Consider the following 22,034-nt stretch of genomic DNA (forward strand, 5'->3'; position numbering starts at 1 on the left):
CTAACCAATCGTATCGACGGTGTGCCGTATCGTAAAATATCGCGAATTATGAACTATGATAGATATAATACTATTAAACCATTGTAATGTATTATACCTACGCGGAACAATAAAAATCTCAAAAATTAGACCACGTGCACAATATTAGACTCTAGTCCTCACTAGACCACTCGACCACCACCACCACCCCGCCACCATATCCACCGTTGAACGACTCCCCACAAACCCCCTCACCACAAACGCAAGTCTCCCCTCGACCCCTCGACGCCGCCGCGGCTCGAACAACCCCGCAGCGGCGGGTCGGTAGCGGCGCGCTGGCGTTCCATGTACCGCGGTGGAAAGGGAAACGGATCGTGCGCCGCCGCGGCTTATATATATACGGCCGGCCGGCGAGCACCGCGTTCAGTTATCGTACGCCCGCCGCCGGTTCAATTATCTGTCCCGTCGTCCCGCGTACAACCACCGCTGAAGTAACCATCAGAACAGTATAATAATTATTGGTCTGTCGGTATAAAAAAAAAAAAAAATTCGTCACGTTAAATTTCTTTTTTTCCAATTTCGAGTCGCATACCTGAGACAACGATATCCTTCCGAGTGCAATAATATTATTATACAGATCTCGTCGACATATTCATCATCGTCAGTCGTCACCGCTACCACTGGTAACTGAACACGACGAGTTCGGTCACCGCGACGAGTAACACATTCCGATTCCGTACCCCGGAAACATATGCACAGAAGATGTGAGTATAACAATATTATGTACGATTGATTTTTATTACGTATTATTAATATCGTTGCTTGTTGTCAAAACCCTCGATACACGGTATTACAGCAAAATAGAACGTATAGATCGATGATTGGCTGTCGGGGGGTGTCTTTAGACTCGCGAAGCGTATTTTTAGCGCGCTCTTTACGGCGAGGACGATTATAATAATATATTTTCGACACGTTTTTTCCTACGGACCATAACCTTTTTTTTATTTGATGATATGCACTCGTATATAATGTGTAATCATGTCGTCGCAGTCGCCGCGCCGCAGCCGCTGTCTCGCAAAGTCTATTTTTAAACAACTGTTGCGTAATCCTTGTACGTACGATACGGAACGCTGTCAAAAAATCAGTATATCGAAGACAGCGCTCCGGGAGACCATTTCGATTTTTGGACCGTAGATCTTCCCATATATACTTTACTCGATTAATTCCCCGTGTCCGCGGTGCGTTTATATAGTTATACTTTTATGAGTACCTAGGTATTAAAATTATTATTGTGCATAGGCGAAATTCATCAACGTCGTTCGGCGCGAATTGCGATTTATTTCGACTTCGGTGATAACGATAAGAATAGTATAAGTAGGAACTTCGTATTAATACAATTTCAATACATTAATGTGGAAGATTAAACGTGTGATAACGCAATACCGACTACGAGTATTATTACTTTATTGTCAACGGGTAGAATTCCCGCCATTCGACTGTGTATGCATTAAAGGGGAGAAACAAGATGAATGGGTTCTCTTTCTGAAATTTGGGGGAGGTCGGTCGCTCGGTTCGGTATATATTATCGAACCCTAACTTCCAAGGTCGGACCACCCCCTACGGACGTTAACAAAAGGACGTGTCGAAACACGTCCTTTTTACTAAGAAACAAGGCACAATAGAAATACTATTATTATTTTCAAATTTCGTTCCGAATACGCCGCATCGAACAGCACGTACGCTGCTACTACACTGTGCGTACACGATATTCGTTGGCTGGGAGCGCATGTAGGTCGGATCGCATATGAAAATAACCCGAGATGAATCATCCGATCAAGATGTTTGACGAAACCAGGAACACGGTTATTCTGGAATTTCACCGATCAAAGTCCACACGTGGTATATTATTATAACTGCGCACTTGGGTTTTTCACATCTCTTTTTGTCAAACAAATCCACTGTTGATTTCCCAATTTCATACTCGGACGTTGCTAAATCTCGTACAGACAATCAATATTACATGGATATACAACTCTTCATACCATAAACTATACCGTTTTGACGATCACGTTTTCACATTTTCGAAGTTTCCTTCGGCTACTTTGTAGGCATAAGTTATCGACAACAATCACAACGTCATTAATGCATCGGTGCACCCTTTCACGCTGCAATAACTGTTGGGGTTAGAGGACCTGTCATGGTCGTTTCACATTTTACGGTGACGATGGGCGTGATACGAGACGCGCCTGGACTTGCATACTTATTACATACATGTAATCGCCAATCGGACATAAAAACCGAAATTTATTCGGCGCCCAAACCTACCTACCAAAATATCTACCTCTTATTACCGGTATTAATGTGTATACTGTAATATAGAAGATAACGATATTAGGAATTCTCCTAGCCCGTCCATTATAATTTACTATGTATATTATATTAATATATTATATTATTATTATAATGGCGTTCAGTCGACGTTTTTATTTGCTTTCCAAAATCCATTAGAAGTTTTCCTAACCGGTTTTTCGGCCGCCGCACCGTGTCCACACATAATAACCCAATATAACCACTTACGCACACACGCGCACACGTGCACATGCACACACATTTCGATTGTCGACTGTGGGTCCTGCGAGTTTAAACCTGAACACGCACGTTATCGTACACCCATACAATTCGTACACAACCGATAAGCTACTTGGCTGTTATAGTCACGAACTAGTCACGTGAGCCGCCGCCAGTACTTATGCCCGACTAATGACTATTACGCCGGTCGGAAATTCGGGAGGTTGTCCTACAATAATGTTGTCGTTGTCGTCGTCGTCGCGCATACGACTGTTAAGTCGATACGAACCACGAAATCCGTCGTTAACGTGCTGATCGTTCGCGCCGGTAACGGACCAATGAGAGCGACGAGACGAGTTAACGCGTGGAAGTAGAAAAAACTCGTTTTTGTTACCAAGACCCTCCCCGTCCCCCATTCACACCCTGGCCGAATTGTAATACTGTCTTATAAAAATATACATACATATTACATAGATTTTACGCAACGGCGCTAACTTTCGTTATAATGATTCGAAAATATTTTCAAAAAAAAAAAAAAAATACAAAATCGAACCGCGGATGGTTCACACAAGTCGTATCCCCGCCATGGCCCCTCTTAATACCTAACGTTGCAGATATACCTGTACAGGCAAGTTTGACCTCCGCTCCGTGACGAGAAGTCGTTCCAGGTGAAAGTGTTCACTGCTTCCCCTCTACCCCCACCGGTTCCCCCTTTAGGCGACCGGCACGGCGGGGACACTTTTCACACAAGCTTCAAAATTCTCGAAGAATGCAACCGACCTGCACCGCACATTTCGGACAAAATTTCTGGCTGCGACTTTCGGTGTATTCTTACAGCAGTCCGTCTCCCCTATTAATAATCCCGTATGCACTCAAAACGCGCGCGAAACCACATTTGTGACGATGTAATATGAATAACACTGCAAAGAATAAATAACAATATTATGGTCGAGTACGGTAGGTACCTATAATATTATGTAGTTTACAAACCGGTCGTGTCTTAATAATATTATTACATCGTGCGTACGTGCATTTATACCTACGTATTACTTATTATAATATTATTCCTCCCGCCCTTCTATAATGTATATGTATTATATATTGCATGTTCAAGGTCAATCGTGTTTTCAAAAAAATTGTAAAGTGGGGTGATAAAAAAAATTATCCAAATTCTCGTCACGCAAGACGGCATGCGAGTTTACCTCGTCGTTATGCAGCGGTAAAATAAATTCTCAGCTAACCTAAAAACGATTGCAGCCGCTACCTCTCGGGCCTGCACACGATGGGCATTTCGTCGTTTCGAATTTCGCCGTTGCGTAGTAACACCCTCTCGTAGCTAGTGTTCGATTTTGGTGCATGCCGTGTGATATACGCACCATAAAATAAAAATTTTTATAATTGGTAATAATATTTTGTACCAATTACAATATTATTCTACAATATCCTATACCATAATCTCTGACCGCAAACTGCGCCAACACAAATGGACAAGTCGACCGAAGACAATAATATAACGATCGATCGCGGCGAACGAATACTAAGCACAAAATAGTATAAACATTAACCAACAATATCATACTCGCCGACGATCGGTACCTAGGGATAATATTATTATTCCCACAGAGGTCTGCAGCTCGTAGATCCAGCGGTCGACGCTTGAACAACAGGCGAGTGATGTTTACGTTATAATTTTATTATGACGAGACAGAAAGCGCGTCTCACGACGGACCTACTTTTGTCGTCCGGAGAAAAAAAACAGTAATGTCGACAACATATAATATAAGTCGTGAGAATGTCGGCTTCCGATTGTGCGTTACGATCAGGGATGGACGAAAGACTTTTAAAATTGTATTCAAATACTGAACACAAAATACACAAAACAAAATACACAAAACAAAAAAATACTTGCCGGTTATTTTTATTACATAAATGAGCGTAGGTACTCGTGAATAAATGACATCACGTTTTTGACGAGTTCGCGATGTTGTGTCGATCCCGTGGTCTGAAGTTGATCGCCAGCCAACTGAAGAGTACTACGTAAGCCCCCCGTAACCGCGTGCGATAAAACGAGTACTCGTACAGGTACTCAACACTGATTTTTTTTTGGTTTAAAACCGTGAAGATTTAAATTATCGCCGGATATAATATGGTGACTAGTGAGTTTGAAGTCGTTATAAAACAGTAAAAGACTTAATCGGTGATAATCCGTGTCGGGTCACCTCATTACCGCGCACCGCTTTTTCGTATATTAAAATAATCGCAACGAGTTCGCCCGACTAAATCGCGTTAATCGGCAGTGATAAAATAACTATTGAAATATCTCTGGCTATTGAAACACGTGTGCCGCACAATATATTAATATAAATCGTCTAGTGCAAATGTGCAATACACCTATCATAACGTCACAACCTTGTCCGTCCTGCAAACGTAGAACTTGCAGGACAATTTGCGTTCGGGAGTTAGCTATTAATTAGAGTGAATTGATGACCACATATCACCTAAGTTAAAGGTGAGAACATTGTCCGTGTTCTTTCGTTGTTTTTATATATTGATATTTTACATAGGTACGCATAACTTGCTTAAAAATTTAAATATCGTAAAAACCGACTATGTTCCTACCTTTAACTTACACTTAACCTACATATTTTGTAGTTCTATATTAAATTTAATATTTTATTCTAACAAGAAATTTGAACCGATTAACATTTAACGTGAATGTCGGTATACCTATGTCGTAGTATAAGACTGAGATAAAATAAGCAAGTATAAGACTTCCTCTTAATATTGATCATAAAAGCATAAAACCTATTTCAATATCAATGGAAAATATGCACTAGCTACATGAAATAATTGCAATATATATTATGCAGGTAAATTGAGTGTTTGAGTGTACATTCCGGGTGAAAAATCGTGATATTAGCGAGTTTATTGTATAGGTGTGCGTTTATGAACTCCGCATATGGTAATAAAAAAATCGTGCAAAACTCGATCGAAAGCAAACGCATAAACGAGCCGTCGACACTTCAATATACATATTATGCCATATGCAGCTTGAAACGACATTAATTTAATTAAAATATGCACAGTGTATCGCGTAACCATACAGACCTTTACCGCGGTTTACTGGACGGAAATAAATACCCACAAATCAATCATTAAAATCAAACTTTTTATCATGTATTTATTCGACCCAAATGTATGTAATTTGTACTTAGTTTTTAATTTTTATACCATTGTACATTTGAGAACATGTTTCGAGTTCCCGAAGACAAACCGCGAGAAACTTTTAACTGCCCGAAACGACCGCTAACCTAACTTCAACTGTACAAAATATGTCGACGCGTTGTCGAGCGCAGCACTTCCCGACGCTGTGCATTGCGTAATCGAGGATCTGTGAAATCGTTTTTTGTATATATTTTTTTCATACATTTTCAGCTTAATCAATGCGTTTTCTATCACTTCTACGCCGCATAGCGCTCATGTATGGACGGCACTGTACGGCGTTATCTCGCGGGACACGATACGATTATAATTATTACATGTATAATAATAATAATAATAATATAATACAATTTTAAACTGTGCGCTCGTTTATATCGCGGCGGTGGCTGTGGCGCGCGTGGGTTGGATCCGGTCCAGACGTATATTTTTGTTTCTGTGCGAAAAAAACCGTTGTCGCATCAAATGAAACGGAGCCGGCTCCGCATTATTATACGGTATTCAAGTAATTCAATATTATTTTTATTATTTTCATTATACGCTTATAAAATATAACAATATCGTCGTCGCGGCATTGCCTGCCACAACAGCGTTCGATAAAAAAAAACGCTCCCCGTCGGGCTTTTGCAGCGTGAAGGAAGGTCGATATAAAGACGGATCTCTACAATAAATTTATTCTTATAAACGGCACATGTGTACGTACGGCCTATGCTCGTACGAATTTTATTATTACGAAAAAAAAACAAAATAATGAGTTGGCGCAATCCCCGAGGTCCTGTTTAGAAGTTCTCCGCCGCGTGCATGGAGGTCACGAGTTCGAGTTGGTGTCATCGCCCGGAGTTTTTATTTTTCAAAAAAAAAATAACGTCTTTCTACGCACTCGGTTGCGTGTTACCTTTTTTAGTCTTCTTTCTAATACCGAGGAGATGTGCGATAACTGATAAAATTATACATTATCATACCTTTAACTTTTCCACAATATGTTATTTTTATAATTTATTAATATGACGCACGAGACTCTATAATATAGGCGCAGATCTTGTTTTTAATTTACCGTATAAAGAAACTAAACCTATGTATAATGTATATATTTAGCACCGGAGTTTGTTCGCAAATTGCGATTTAATGATAGTCTGATAATTATTTGCCAGATTAAATAATCATGTTTGCAAAATATTAATAGCCCATATTATTTAGTAACCGCCCCGCGGCAGAGTTATTGCTATAATTAAATTTAAATAATATACACACACACGATAATTATTAGTATATTCGAATCACTAACCTTGAGGTTTATTAATACAAATTTGAGTGATTAAAAATATTCAAAAGTCATTTCTTATCGCATATCGCGAATCGTATATAATACGGCCAATGCAGGTACCTCGGGAGAGCCGCAGATTTGTGCGGGTAAGTAGGTAGGTATAGACTATTATGTAAGAGACGTGGCAATCTATTTTTTGCATTGCAAAAATAGACATCCGTTTAACACATTGTCTGTATGCAATAGGATCAATTCTTTCATCGACAATATAATTTATAATTATTGCTCGCCAAATATTTACGTCGTAAATCATTGGAGCGACGTTGTGTTTCGGGTGTATCGTGTAACACTCCTCTGCCCTGCTATCGGTATTATAATATTTTTGCGGTAAACGAACGCGTCTATTATGTCATACCTACCGCAAACAGATCGATACGCTTCTTTCACATTCAAACTTTATGACAATCGTGACAGCCGGAATGGTTTTCGAAGCGTACAGGTGTTTCGATAATTCACGGCGTCGGCGCGGTAAGGTGAGAAATTCGTCGACTGAACAAACCGAACGTTTCGCTGGAAATTTCTCCGTTAGTTTTCCTCGACACTTCCACGTACGCCTTTTGTACACTTTTTTTTATTTCTATCGACTACGTGTATTCCGAAAACCCTGCAATTCCTGATTCTCCGTAGAAACTAGAAACCATGTGCAGGCGCCCCAATTATAGTCTCGTCCGTCCCGAACACGTTTTCTTTTTGCCGGAAACGCGATTTGCGTCTCTACGATTTATTATAATATTATTACGTCTTAATCTTCTGGTTGCACGTAGGCAGGTACAATACAACGAAGTGTTCTCCCTCTGCTATTAACGTTTTTCTTTTCCTAGTCCGGGTTAATCTACGATCGCGGACCGTCAAGGTCTTCCGAAAATATATATATAAACGCGTATCAAGTACCCACACACCTCTACCCATACAATACAGTATATTATTACTATTATTTACATCCACAGCTATCCACCGGGCTGCTGAGCCTGAAGTTTCGATACGATCGCTATGATACGCGGTATTATTTACATTGTTTAAAAACAAAATATGTAGACTCCCCCAATGAAAAGGAAAGTAACTCGATTTTACGATTTTTTTCTTTCAATTAGCTGATTATAGCATAAATCAACCAAAGACGTTCTATATACAATAATATTCAGTTGCTGCCTTTTTCGTTGGAAATCCGAAAAAACTGAGGAAATGTTAATAGGTTTTCGACTATGGTACGATGGTAACTAAACCGACGACGGTCTCGTGGTAAAATTGGTAATGGCATGACTTCGGGTTAACCGTACGCGCGCGGTTTCTGTTAGGTTACGAAACAATTATCATACCGTCGTCTATTATTGTTAGGAAATTATAAAAAAACAACGTTTTTTGTCGACGACGACATAATCGGTTGTATCCGATCGCGCGAATCGGCCAAGGTTCATACCGCCGACGATGCAAACTTAAAGTTTTTTCAGACGACCGGTTTGCAATTTTACAGTAATAATATCATAGTTTAGGCCATGGTGTGTTGCAATATTGTCCAAGTAACTCATCAGTGATGTAATTTATACTTGCAGTAGTACTATGTATAATAAAATATATTATTTTAGTGCGACCGCCAACAAAAGAAATCGTGGTCACGGCACGGCATATTGTTTCGCTACCTTACTGAAATATCTGTTCAACTTCTCGTCCAGAACGAAAATATGAGATTTATAATAATGGTTAAAACGCTGTCATCTTAATATCCCATTATTTAATTTAGTAATTATAATACACATTATAGTATTTATTATTTAATTACTGCTGATAATTTATTATTTCAATTCCCTAAACGTCCGTCTACATAGTATTATTAGTTCAATGCCCGTATGTATATCATGATGATTTCTATCAAAAAAGTTTAATAAATACTTTACCGATTTAGGTACCTTACTGCTTGTGAAAATAAGAGGTGTAAGTGAGAGGATCGTATAATATGTAAATAGTGTTATTGTTGTAACGATTTTGGACTACTGCAACCACCTGTGTACGTGTTTAGTTTTGTGCTGTGCTTCCTCCCTTGGAGTTTTTCTCATTGCGAGGCATACTATTTTTATGTACTATAATTTAAATAAATAGTTATGTATATTCTGCGAATATTGGCGACCGAGCGTGATGGACCAGTATGTAAATAGCCGCGGCTTTTTTTCTATTTAATGCTATTATTATCATCATTGTCATAGTTAATTACCGTCGTCGACGCAATGTCGATTGATTTGAGGAAAAAAAATTGCCAACTAGAATTTTACGTTAGTGGTGATGTTATTCTGGTTATTTTATATTTTTTGTCGATTCTCGGATTTTGTTAAGCACACAGCATAATTTATACTGTTATTTTATTATAATATAATTTTTCTTCACTTACACACATTCAAAAACATGCAATATTAATATTATATTATTTATATGAGTGAATCTCTGCGGTTTACGGTATTATAGCTTAATTATTGGTATTTATCGCGTACGAGAGTTTCACGAATGGACCAGCGATCACTAATTATAATATATTATATTTTATCTAATATATTATTGTTTCTTATAACAGCAAACCGAGTTCGCTTCGAAGTTGTTAGTTCTTTTTCAAAGTACCTACATATAATACGCCATAATGATACATTGGACTTTTTCGTATTGCTGATGATGATGCGAACAGTGGATCCGAAATCAATCAGTAGTCTTAATTATTATTGTAGAGGTACCGCGCCCCCAGATAACGCTGACCAGTGACCGTTCGAAAAGCCTATGACGCCGAAGAGTTAAACGTACTTAGGCTTATCCATATTATATACCTTGTAGGTAAATGTACTCGACAACAATATTTTAATTCGCAGTCGGTACCTAGGTATATTATATGAATATACCTTAGGTGGGGCACCGGGGCATCACGCACATGTACCCGTATCGTGTTTCATTGCGATAAGATTCGTCGGCCTTTATCGCATTACGATTGTCGGACGCGCGCCGTTTTCACTTCTACTCCGTTCGGCAGTCGTACAGAACGCTCCGCCGCACGCGGACATTCATCACAGTGGTCACTGCTGCAGCTCGCTAAAAAAAAAAGACTGCACCCGCGGTGACGCTGTCGACCCGTTCCCCAAAAAATTTCAATTTAAAAACCTTCGCCATCGTCCGTAAATTTGACTGTCTCTCCCCCCTGCCACCAAGACTCACTGGCGCTTGCAAAAATGTACGGAAATCGGTTTTTTTTTTTTTTTTTAATCAAACTGTTTATTATAATATTATTACCTAATAATAATAATATAACATTCAACTGATGAACGGCATTTGTTTGTTTTTCGTTTCAGTGTGCATACGCGCAGCCCAAGATAGTAGAAATGACAGACAGCATGACTCGGAACTTCAATAATTACCCTTCTACGGCAAAACCAGAACAACACGTCTCCAAACAAGTGAGTTTCCACTTGCAACTATATGCGCGTATTACGCTAATAATAATATAATTTTATCACACCGCACCCACGTCGAGGTCCATTCGGTTATTCGTAACTATTGTGGATAGCTGCAGACCAAAATAAAATAATCCCGATCGATCAGCCCGGAGAGTAATATTTTTTTTTCTCAAGTCTGACGCCACTTTATAAATACAGCTAGTATAATATTATTTAGACGCGCCTTTAATCGTCTCGGTGTAGTCGCGTAGGTTCAAACGTTAGGAAATATATTATAGCTATGGGTGGGCAGTACAACACTAGACGCGAAGACTAGGTTGAGACATAGATCTAGTCCGGACCTATCCGACATTGCGAGTCACGTTCGTACGATTTTACGGTTTTTTTCTAAAAGATTTTATAGCTGTTTGTTGGCGATTATTTATTAGCAGGTATTTGGAGGTCGCGTCTGTATTGAAGGTTTATAATATTATTGTATACTTCTGCAGCCGCGTCCTTTAATCCGCGGTCGACGCGGTACGTGCCAAAAAAAAAAAAAAAATGATAATAATAAAAATGCAATCGACCTTGATCGCAAAATATAAAACAGTTTAACGCAACGGTACTGCGAGAATGCGCGTCTTTTGTTTGTATTTAATTCAGAGATTTCTGAAAATATTGAATCCTGATAAATCATTAAACAGTAAATGCTAACGACTACTGCTCGTGGAGGAAGTCGTACTAAAGAGGTCAACGGGTTAAAATAATATTACATAAACACAAACAATTCCCACCCCTCAACCACACACTCTTCCAAACACCCCCTCATCATTACGAACCACCAGATACCTATAATATATAGGTACTCGTGGAAACCGACACCGTCCGACCACCCGTGGTAAAGGGATGTTTATATATTTTTCCTATCCTGCTGAAATCTCGAATTTAAGGGATGCGTCGTAGTTATACACTACGAGTTCCGATTTAATATCGTGCGAAGAATTTCGACGAGCTATAGGATAACACATTATTATTTTAAACGGTATTGGCGTCGTTTAAACCCGTCGGGTATAATTATTTGACTACCTATATATTATACTTGAACGTTTTTGTCGCGATCTTGCGATGGTCAAAGAACTCATTACTGTCGCGTAACGCTTTCAAATTACAACCTCTGCAGTAGGTACCTATATGACACATCGTATGTAATTGAACCGCAGCCGGGGTACACACGCATAATGCATTTATAATATTATTAATATGACTTGAATTTGAAATTAACTAAAAACTTGCAATAAAAACAATTTAAATACTTAATAAAAAGTACATTAATGCATATTAGTACATTTTTAGAGCATTTAAGTCAGTGCACTTTTTGACTACTCAAATTATATTGCGACTGTTACCCGTTACAGCAGGTAACTATAGGTACCAATATATAATAACCGTTTTGGCTCTCGTGACACTCGGACGAAATTAAAATACACACCGATGGCGAACGAAACGGAAACGGCCGAGAACCCATTGTTCTTCGAACAGAGAGAAAAAAAAATTCGTACGTACGCGTTTTTCCATAACCACAATATTATCATAATTCGGAGACATAATTTATGAGCGTCGTTTGTTATACCCACGCTCGATCCGCAACCGACACCTGTATGTACACGCATTATAAATTATAATTTACGATAAAGTACAATCGACGCTCGGTTACTATATAATAATATTTTAACATACAGTCCCGTAACCGTAGACGGTAGTCCGCAATAATAATAATAATAATATGTTCGCCATTAACCACGATAATTTACGTGTTTATTCCGACTAAAATTTTTGGCACTTTCGGTGTGTCTGGCGTACAAAAAAATAACTCGGTGCGTTATTATTACATATTATTGTTGTTAAAAAAAAAAAATTGGATTTTGACGTTATGATGTTAATTTTTGATTATGACGAAGGATAAGGATGATTTAGGGCCGTTCAGAAAACACCATACTACAGGTACCTATATACATATAATCTGCTCGGGGCGTTTAAGCGCGTTTCTTTCCTTTCGACTTTCGCTCTCGACCTTATAATATTTAATATAAGTTATTATAAGACGTTATAACTGTCGCATATTTCATACGCGAGATCGGCGGCAGGATACCCGTCGTCAAAATATAATGAGTATTAGTATATAGAACCTGTATCGAATTCGGTTTCTTATTGCGTCCATCACAGTATTCACGTGATTATATGCCGTGACTTCTGGACGTTTCGTTGGCCGACCGACCGCAGTAGTATATATATAATGTTGCTCAATTATATTAGTGTCGGATTATAATATCTGTGGCAGATATTATAATATCTGTGGCAGATATGATTTTTGGCACCCATAAAAATCGCAAAAAATCAAATACGTCATGAAGACGAACCACGCAGCTATTTTGTCGTGAAACGAAATAAAAATACTTCGCTCGCGCGTGCGCGCATTGTCACGTATATAATAATAATATAATAATAATGTGACGTTTATGAGCGGCTCGAGTTACAACTGATGCTCTGGTGCACGTCGTCATCGTTAAAGGTACCGCGTGGCCCAAATATAATAAAACGCTCAGAGATCACATCACAAATCGTATATGACCTGCTATCGTTCGTACGAATAATTCGCGCATCGCGTTGGTTTTAGGCCAGAAGACGAAATTGCTGACATTATAAATTATAATATATTTAAATGATGTACTTACATCACATTATACGTACCTACTTACTCGCCGTTTACTGTAGCCGTAGCTGTGCAGCCATCGTCAAGTCCCAGTCCGATAACCGGTGCATGGAGGTTATCACAATCGCTGTACAGTATCGTTATTATTATCATCATAACGCCGACATGCATAATATATATTATATACATTATAATTCTATCACCAGGGGAGGGGGAGAGGATATAATCGAGGGCAATGACAAATAAATTCTCTTTTTTTATTGTACATGCCGTCAAACGGTTTTTCGTATATGAATCACGTGTAATAAACGATGACCGTCTGTTTTTATCGTTACAGCAAATGGCAGCAGCCGACTGTTATGACAACCAAGGGATGCTGAGATCTGAGTTGGACATCAACGGAAAACCCGTCAACGGAAACACTTGGTGAGTATATCATTATTGTACTTGACTCGTATTTAAATTTATATATAGGGGTACCTAAACGACAACAGCAAACGCACTGTTTTTAGCGATTTTTTGTGTTCCCCGATAACATCTGCACGATAACAGTAAACCTATATTATATACATACAGTTATGTCTCGATAACTCGAATCTCAACGGTAATAAAAATAAGATTGATACATGTTTATTTTTTGAGTATAGTTTTTGTATACTTCAAGGGGTAAGACAAAAATCCGATTTATCTAAGACTCTATATTATAGGGTGTATTACAACAACTATATTTAGTTGTGGATATTGTGTTATCATATCACGCCGTTTCGGATTGCCGGTAAATCTAACTCTTGTCGATTCAATACAGTTCTTGTGTCTTACCATTGTCATTATATCCGGTTAAGAGAATCGTTTATCTGCTGCTGAGTCAAATTTAAGACGTAGGCCGGACGCAGTTATAGGCTAGTTTATAGGTCTATGACCGGACGTAATATCATACGTTATTGGGCGAGGCGATAATATATTATATCACTTTATAATATAATATTATAATATAGGTATACGATGTACATATGTTATGCCCACAGTAGTGAGGGGAACTACCGGTTCTAAAGTCCACACGATTGTAAATTTTTTTCACGAAAAACGTTCCGCCGGATGACGAACACTGTCGAACAGACTTTGTTTTTACTTACACAGTTAGGCATATTTTGCAGTTAAAAGAATCGCAGTGTTCGTGCATATATACCTATACGTGAGTATAATATATAAATTGGCATATCGTGGATACCTAAATATCCGTGAAGTTTGCTTAAAATTAATATCAGACATGCCCCAAATTCATTCATTATGATATACCTATCTCATAATTATAGCACTTCTGGTTTTTCCCTGTTTATTTTTGTAATTCAAACAACATTTTTAGTAAAATCTGTTTTCGAAAATGATACAACGATGTACGACTTTGTTAATTCGTGTACCTATAATATATTTACAATTTTTGTTGACAATATGTCAATATGATGGTTGTGTTATAATATCGTAGCGGTATTTTATAACAAACAAAAAACATCGTTTTACACTTTGGCCATTTACAACCGTAAATATATGTACATATTATAATTTGTTACACTGTAACGGTTACAGCGGTATGAACCTATAGATATATTATAAACCTGCATGTTATATAAAATATTATTGTACTCATCAATGTGAATGTACTGGGCGAGTGTCCACCTAGTCAATGTCAGGCTCCATACTATAGTATTTATTATATAAAAATAAATTGAAATAGTTCTCTTTGAGTTAATTTACCATATAATTATTGCAATCCAAAATAAACTGCATTTATAATTGCGCATAATGTGCAGTAGATAATTAATAATAATATATTATACGTACGGATGAGCAAAAATAATTAATTAAATCATTGGAACTACTTATTGATTTAAGGAGGTTAAATTAAACACCAGCAGCTCGTTGTTTCTCGAAGAATAATATAGAGAATATACGGTCTTGACCCATTAATATTTGATAATATTAACGAAATTAATATTTAGTTGGATGTTTCAATTTTGTCGGATATGCATAATGATTACATTATCTAATACTATTTTATGTAGCCATACATTTATGATTGATAGATTAATTGATTAATGTTTTTCTATTGTTTCTTATCATTCTGTTTTTTTGTATTCTGATTGTTAAATCGTAAGTAATGCGTTTTGTTTTTTTTTTTTTTTTTGCAATTAAAACGATGGTTTTAGTTTTTAATTTCATCTTACATATTATTATAATATATCATATATTATTCTGCCACCAATCAATAGCGTAATCATCATCGTTGCTTATATTAACTTGATTATACTATTACTTATTAGTATAGTTGTAGTACAACACATGTTGCATACATAATGTGATTCGTTGATCGACAGAGTACTCCTCGTGAAAAATTGAACGATCGGCTTGCGATGCATGTATCAGAAATGCTGTGAGTTGAGCGGAAAATCGCTTCCATTCATCCAAAAACCATAAATCTTGATATACTATTATAGTGTTATGTTATAATAAATAATAAACGCTGTGTATTCTACGATATTTTGTGGTATAAAGTTTATTTATCTTATTCGGGCTTAAACATCACGTGCTTCGCACGAAACGAACGAGTATCTGTGTATAACAAGTATAACGATATAGTTATAGTTCGTATTCGAGATTCGAGTGTTTGCAGATTTCTATATATACGTATAATATTATATTATAAAAAGACTCGGGGGATTAAACCTAACTGAACTCGAAAAGATTTAGATTTGTGCAGCACTTGTATAATAATATACTCAATGGACGTTCACTTATATGTATACGTTCGAGTCGTGACGATTTATCAAGTGCACAGTATACGGAATCGATGTTTTTCTTTCTGTTTATGCATTATAAGCTCTGAGACGAGTGTAATATGCGTATGACGAGTGTATATCATATATACCGTTTATATACATATAATGTATAGATATATAAATTATATCCATTTTTTATTTCTGGACTGTACAAACAGTGATTGTCCTTGTAAAAATGACCCACGAATAATATAGTATTTCGTCTGTTTTTACAGCATTAACATGGACAGCCTCAACAACAGGTGTGTTGGCATCAACATAAAGGGTGACACCGCCACGCAGCTGAACGAAAAACAAAACTTTTACAACCCGTACCAACACCGCGACGTAAAACACCCCACAACGTGAGTACTACAATGACTTATATTATTATCATATTATAAGCAGTAGACTGTAACTAATATTGTTATTATATTAATCACGTTTTTTGCTATTGTACAATATAGATATTTCGACACCCTGATACATCTCCTAAAGGCCAGCCTGGGCACAGGAATTTTGGCCATGCCCAGCGCGTTCAAAAACGCCGGTTACGTGGTGGGCACGTTGGGTACGATCATCATCGGAATACTGTGTACATTCACGATACATCTGCTGGTCAGTGTGAACAATAATTATTTTTATTATAATATAAGTACTGTACCGAGAAATGATTCGTTGGCACACGTACGCGATACGACGTATATTATTATCGATAATAATATAACCATTGTTTTTCTTCTGTCGTTTAGGTAACCGCGTCGCACGAGCTGTGCATCAGGAGAAAAGTGCCCAGCCTCACGTACCCGGGTACCGTGGCGGCGGCTTTCGAAGAGGGCCCCAAGTTCACCAGAATATTGGCTCCTTACGCCAGGTAAGGACCGCTGCAATTTATAATATTATTCTCCTATCATCATATCATATTATAACAATAACATGCGATAGTATAGTCGTCCGCTAAACCTCTGCCTCTGTTATTATAATATAATAACAACAACAACCCCGTTCTAACACTCTTTGTCCCGTTGCAGGATGATGACAAACATGTTCCTAGTCCTGTACCAAATCGGTTCCAGTTGTGTATACGTGGTGTTTATAGCTAGCAATCTCAAAGTGGTAAGTTTTGCACCCTGCTGCGATTGCGGTCTTTCGGGACGGACGTATTCACAACATCGTTTTTCCGGAAATGTTACAGGTCGGCGACGCCTACCTCGGCGGCAACACGGACGTGCGGATGTACATGGTGTACATATTGATCCCGCTGATATTGATATCGTGGGTAAGGAATCTAAAACTCCTGGCGCCGTTCTCTTCGATCGCCACTTGCCTGACCGTCGTGAGTTTTACATTGATTTTCTACTACATTTTCCGGGAAGCTCCGTCGTTTACCGACCGCGAACCAGTGGGCACCGTCAAAAGCATACCGCTGTTCTTCGGCACAGTGCTCTTCGCCATGGAAGCCATCGGCATGGTGAGTGTACAAACCGCAATGATATATTTAGAATATTATACGCTAATACTTGAGTGACCTGCAAAGGTGGATGTTAAAAAAATAATTAAGCTATGATTACAGGTACCCGGTAGATTTTTTCATCACGCTGTATACACCGCAGTTTTAAACAAAATCGAACCAATACATATTTCTTGATTTAATTATTTAGTATACATATTATGTTTCATTAATTATTTACTACACACGTAATTGCCTGACCGCTATATTTATATTCACATTTTATAGTGTGCATTAGCAGATAGAATAGTTAATGTTTGACAAAATGGAACTCCAACTCAATTAACTAAATCCTACCTACCTACTACCTTTAATTTAATTTAAAGTCAACCAATTCTAAAAACATTCGCTAATTAATTTAATTTTCTCCCACACGGTTAGGTACTGAAAATCCCCGGAAACGTCTAAAATAGACCTGTCCAAGAGAATTTCTAATTTAATAGTAAAGTGCCAGTGTGCCACCCATTCTGTTATTCCCGTCATAAATTTACACGCAATCAGTATACTATACTTATGTATTGTACATAGGTAATTCTGTGTTCAGGAGGACGGAGTGGCCGAGCGGACTAGGGCGTCAGTTGCGACACGCACCGACGCCGGTTCAAAACCTCGGTCGCGGGCGGCATTTTTCTTCGGGCAAGTCATGGTGTCCGGAGAGAAGTGCTGCCATCCCCCACCCGGGCATGGCAGATACCTACGGGTGTCCACTAAAAAATCTGCCAAACTAACAAATACACGTGTTTAACGTACAGTACCCTCCCCAACAGTTAAAAACCACCCAATGGCCTAAGCTGCCGCGGATTAATTAATAAAAATAAATATATTCTATAAAAAACTGTAATTATTTATTTATAATAACAATAAAAAATACGACACTCAACTTAACAAATTATATTATTATCTTTTTGTCATTGAACTGTTCACTATTGCTTATATATTTAAAAACATAACGTCATCCGAAATTATACGCTCCATGGTATTAAACATTGCGTTGGTTTGTTTTTGTACAGGTCTTGCCGCTTGAAAACGAAATGAAGAACCCCAAGAAATTTGGCAGTGTGTTTGGCGTGCTAAACGCATCCATGCTTCCCATCTCCACCCTGTACTTAATCGTCGGATTACTCGGCTATCTGAAGTACGGCGATAAGACCACCGGTAGCATCACACTCGACATGCCCCAGACCGAAGTGTAAGTGTATAGACAATAATATAGACAATAGACATAATAATATAGTTTAAGTGGTATTGTTCGCAATATAATATTGCACTATCCTATTTATAATATAATAGTATAATGTTTGGGAAGAACGAACGTGCGTTCACATTCATATTTTGCGTACGACACTCGTGCAAGTAAACGAAATTCATTTTTTCAAGGAGCTTGAGCCATCTTAAGTCGTTCAAATGAAAAGCTTTTTATCCCACAAAAATGTATTTTTAATATTATCATCATAATACTATATTGATATTTCATCTGTATTCTTTATATTATAGTGGCATCGAAGAATTTATTATTTTAGAATATATTCAAGATTTTTTTTTTCATAATAATAACAATAATTTTAAAAATACATAGTATGGGGTGTAATGTGTATGATGCGTTCAATGCGGGCTACTCAATTTGATATTTATTTTATGCATATTAGGTTATATATGCCTTATGTTAGGTATCGTTAATACTGGAAATTCATTTTATTTTACAATTGATAAGTGTAGAGAGGGAACAATTTTGACTATAGCGCTTAAATATCAAATTATCTATCTAAAAGAAATATTTTAAAATATATGTTATACATAGGTACTAATTGTATGTTTTAAATTTTAACTTGGCTTCAATAAATTTGGTACCCCACCACCATACTAGTATACTAACCTTATATTAGATATACAAGTAAAGGTATTTTATTTTAAAATTTATTTTTATTATAATAGATAATCTAATTGACAATTAAAAAAATATATAATTTTTTAAAATTATTTATAGTTTATACCTACGCCATTTAAATAACTAGTAAGGTACACTATTACTAAAAATGTATAAAATAATAATTATTTTAAATTTTAATGAACAGGTAGATTATCTTATTCGATTTTTTAAGAACGTGTTTTTAAAATAAAAGTGAATGTGAACGACTTTGGTTTTTACATATAGAACGTGAAAAGTTAAATAAAACAATTTACAAGTGGAATTTCCGAAAAATTTATATAATATTTGCCATATTATGATAATTATATGATATCATATCAAAATATTGACGTGATTAAATACCAACGCGTAATTATTAATCAATCGTAATTATGCTTACAGCCTCTCTCAAGTCGTGAAACTCCTTCTGTCGGCTTCCATATACATTACCTACGCTCTGTCCAACTACGTGGCGTTCGACATCGTCTGGAAGGGAATGGAACAAAAGATGGAAAAGAACGAGCACAGGATCTGCTGGGAGTATGCACTTCGCACGTCTATAGTGATCGTTACATGTAAGTATACAATCCTCGCAGGACGGTGGGCTTTTATTACCCTCGGTACCGCGTTAACCATTCATACAGATAATATCGATAAATGGTTAAACGTGAGCTTGCGGCCGCCCCCCTCACCGTTTACTTGGATTTGACTTGAAGTAATTTGGGTTTTTTTTTCTTTCTCCTTCCATACAGTTTTTTTTGCCATCGCCATACCGAACCTGGAGCACTTGATCTCGCTGATCGGCGCGTTCTGTTTGTCTTCCGTGGGCATCGCGTTACCGGCCATCGTCAGCTTCCTGACGTTCTCCGACGTCTATAAGAACGAAGGAAACATTCAGTACGGTCTGTTCTGCCTGCGCAACCTGCTCATTATCCTCATCGCCATATTCGCGTTCGTGATCGGCGTGTCCACGAGCGTGTCCGACATCATACATCACATGACGTGATTTCCTCCGTTTCAATCAGCGTGAAGTTCGTTTCAGTGACGGGTTTTATGGTCGACCCACACCGAAAACAGACTATACGACAACTGCAACAACAACAACAAAAAAACAAACAACAACGATGGCGGCGACCGTTGGTTGTCGTGCGTCGGGTAGTTAAAACTTTTTTTTTCCACCTCACTCACGAGTATAACGACCAATATTATATTATTACATCAATATTACGCGTTTACTTCGGTGAACTCTTAAACCGTGTAACGACTAAGACAACTCAAATCCAGTATTCTATATCACATCATTGAACTACAATAGTTTGCGTTATTGGTTTAGAATTTTGTCATTGGATAATGCCAACTCAGTATTTTTATTGTGGTTTTAAAATGATCATATTTGGTTTTATTAATATTGTAAACTCTTGTTAATGTAATCCAACATTTAAAATCAAAATAATAATAATACCAACATAGGTGTTTAGTTTACCAATCGGTCCGAGTGCGGCACGGGCTGGTTTTCAGATTATATTATAAAATCATATATATTAGTGTAAATCAAAATTATATTAATTCATGTACGATTCACAGTGCGTTTTGCAAAAACAATGGTTCTTATTGACTTTGAAGCAACCCCCAGAAAAAATATAAAGAAAAATATTCATTGTTTTTTTCTATTTTTGATGTTAAATATTGAACTATTACTCTGTATAATATTATGAGTAGAGTGCAAACAAGTTTATTTGATTTCAAGCTCATGGCCATTATTTTTTTTTTTTTAAATTAAGATCAAATAACAGGACATAAAATATTAAGATTAAATATTAGTTTATTTTTGAATTCTTGCCTTTACGAATCAAAACCTCAGCCGTTTTAACATTCCTTCGCTGAATACATTTTTCAATAATATTTTGTATATGTAACATACGGTGTAGATGAACCATTTGGAATTGTATTGCTCAATAAATACTATATTTATTTTACTATTTATACTATTATAAATTGTATCAATAGAAGTAAATTGGTTAGTAAAATAAAAATAATTGTTGTTGAGATAGATCTCTAGTATAATTATTTTTTTGTTTTTTTGTTTTTTTTTTTTTACCTTTGGAGATACTTAAATCGAATTAACCTTATGAAATTATTATTGTGATACGAGTTCGTTATATTTTTATTTTGAAAAATAACATTAATGGCTATTATTATAGGTTATAATTAATTGATTCTTTTTTTTTTAAGTATATATATTATATACTTATATACATTTAAGATAATATATATTTTTTAATAAATTAGATTTTTATAATGTATTTTAGACTGAAATAATTTACAAAGCGGGTTTTTCGCTAATTCTTATATGTAAAAATATTATTATTATTATTATTATCATACTGAATTTTTTTTTATTATTACAACCTTAATTGTGTTATTTTAAATTTTAATCACCCAATTCCAAAATATTGATTTTAGAAAACAGTATATTTGTAAAACGATGGTCACAAATTGGTGAGATAAATACTTTATTATTATGATTATTACACGTATATTCAAAATTGTTAAATTGATAAAAAGATGTCTTTTATGTTGTTGAGTAGAATACAAATTAAA

At 36.7% G+C, this 22,034-nt stretch overlaps 1 protein-coding gene across 4 annotated transcripts; it reads left to right on the forward strand.

Annotated features, from left to right (window-relative positions):
- Positions 1 to 398: 398 nt before the first annotated feature.
- LOC100159152 (proton-coupled amino acid transporter 4-like) lies at positions 399 to 21,817 on the forward strand. Of its 4 annotated transcripts, none has more exons than XM_008191007.3 (11): positions 400 to 743; positions 10,411 to 10,515; positions 13,542 to 13,630; positions 16,254 to 16,382; positions 16,485 to 16,635; positions 16,770 to 16,891; positions 17,049 to 17,133; positions 17,213 to 17,488; positions 18,538 to 18,716; positions 19,836 to 20,008; positions 20,186 to 21,817. In XM_008191007.3, exons 2-11 carry the CDS (start codon positions 10,441 to 10,443, stop codon positions 20,437 to 20,439), a joined length of 1,533 nt encoding a protein of 510 aa, XP_008189229.1. In that variant the 5' UTR covers positions 400 to 743; positions 10,411 to 10,440; the 3' UTR covers positions 20,440 to 21,817. The 4 variants fall into 4 exon arrangements, with proteins under 4 accessions (XP_008189238.1, XP_008189229.1, XP_008189234.1 ...); XM_008191012.3 differs by lacking the exon at positions 400 to 743 and adding an exon at positions 10,080 to 10,292; XM_008191016.3 differs by lacking the exon at positions 10,411 to 10,515 and having other exon boundaries at positions 399 to 743.
- Positions 21,818 to 22,034: the final 217 nt, after the last annotated feature.

The sequence above is a fragment of the Acyrthosiphon pisum genome, chromosome A1, assembly GCF_005508785.2.
Source record: "Acyrthosiphon pisum isolate AL4f chromosome A1, pea_aphid_22Mar2018_4r6ur, whole genome shotgun sequence".
Taxonomy (NCBI): domain Eukaryota; kingdom Metazoa; phylum Arthropoda; class Insecta; order Hemiptera; family Aphididae; genus Acyrthosiphon; species Acyrthosiphon pisum.

Excerpts from the sequence above, each read along its gene's own strand:
- LOC100159152 (XM_008191007.3), top strand. The coding sequence starts at position 10,441 with ATGACAGACAGCATGACTCGGAACTTCAATAATTACCCTTCTACGGCA. Across the intron at positions 10,516-13,541 it reads AACAACACGTCTCCAAACAA|CAAATGGCAGCAGCCGACTG; the intron begins GTGAGTTTCCAC and ends TTATCGTTACAG. Across the intron at positions 17,489-18,537 it reads CCATGGAAGCCATCGGCATG|GTCTTGCCGCTTGAAAACGA; the intron begins GTGAGTGTACAA and ends GTTTTTGTACAG.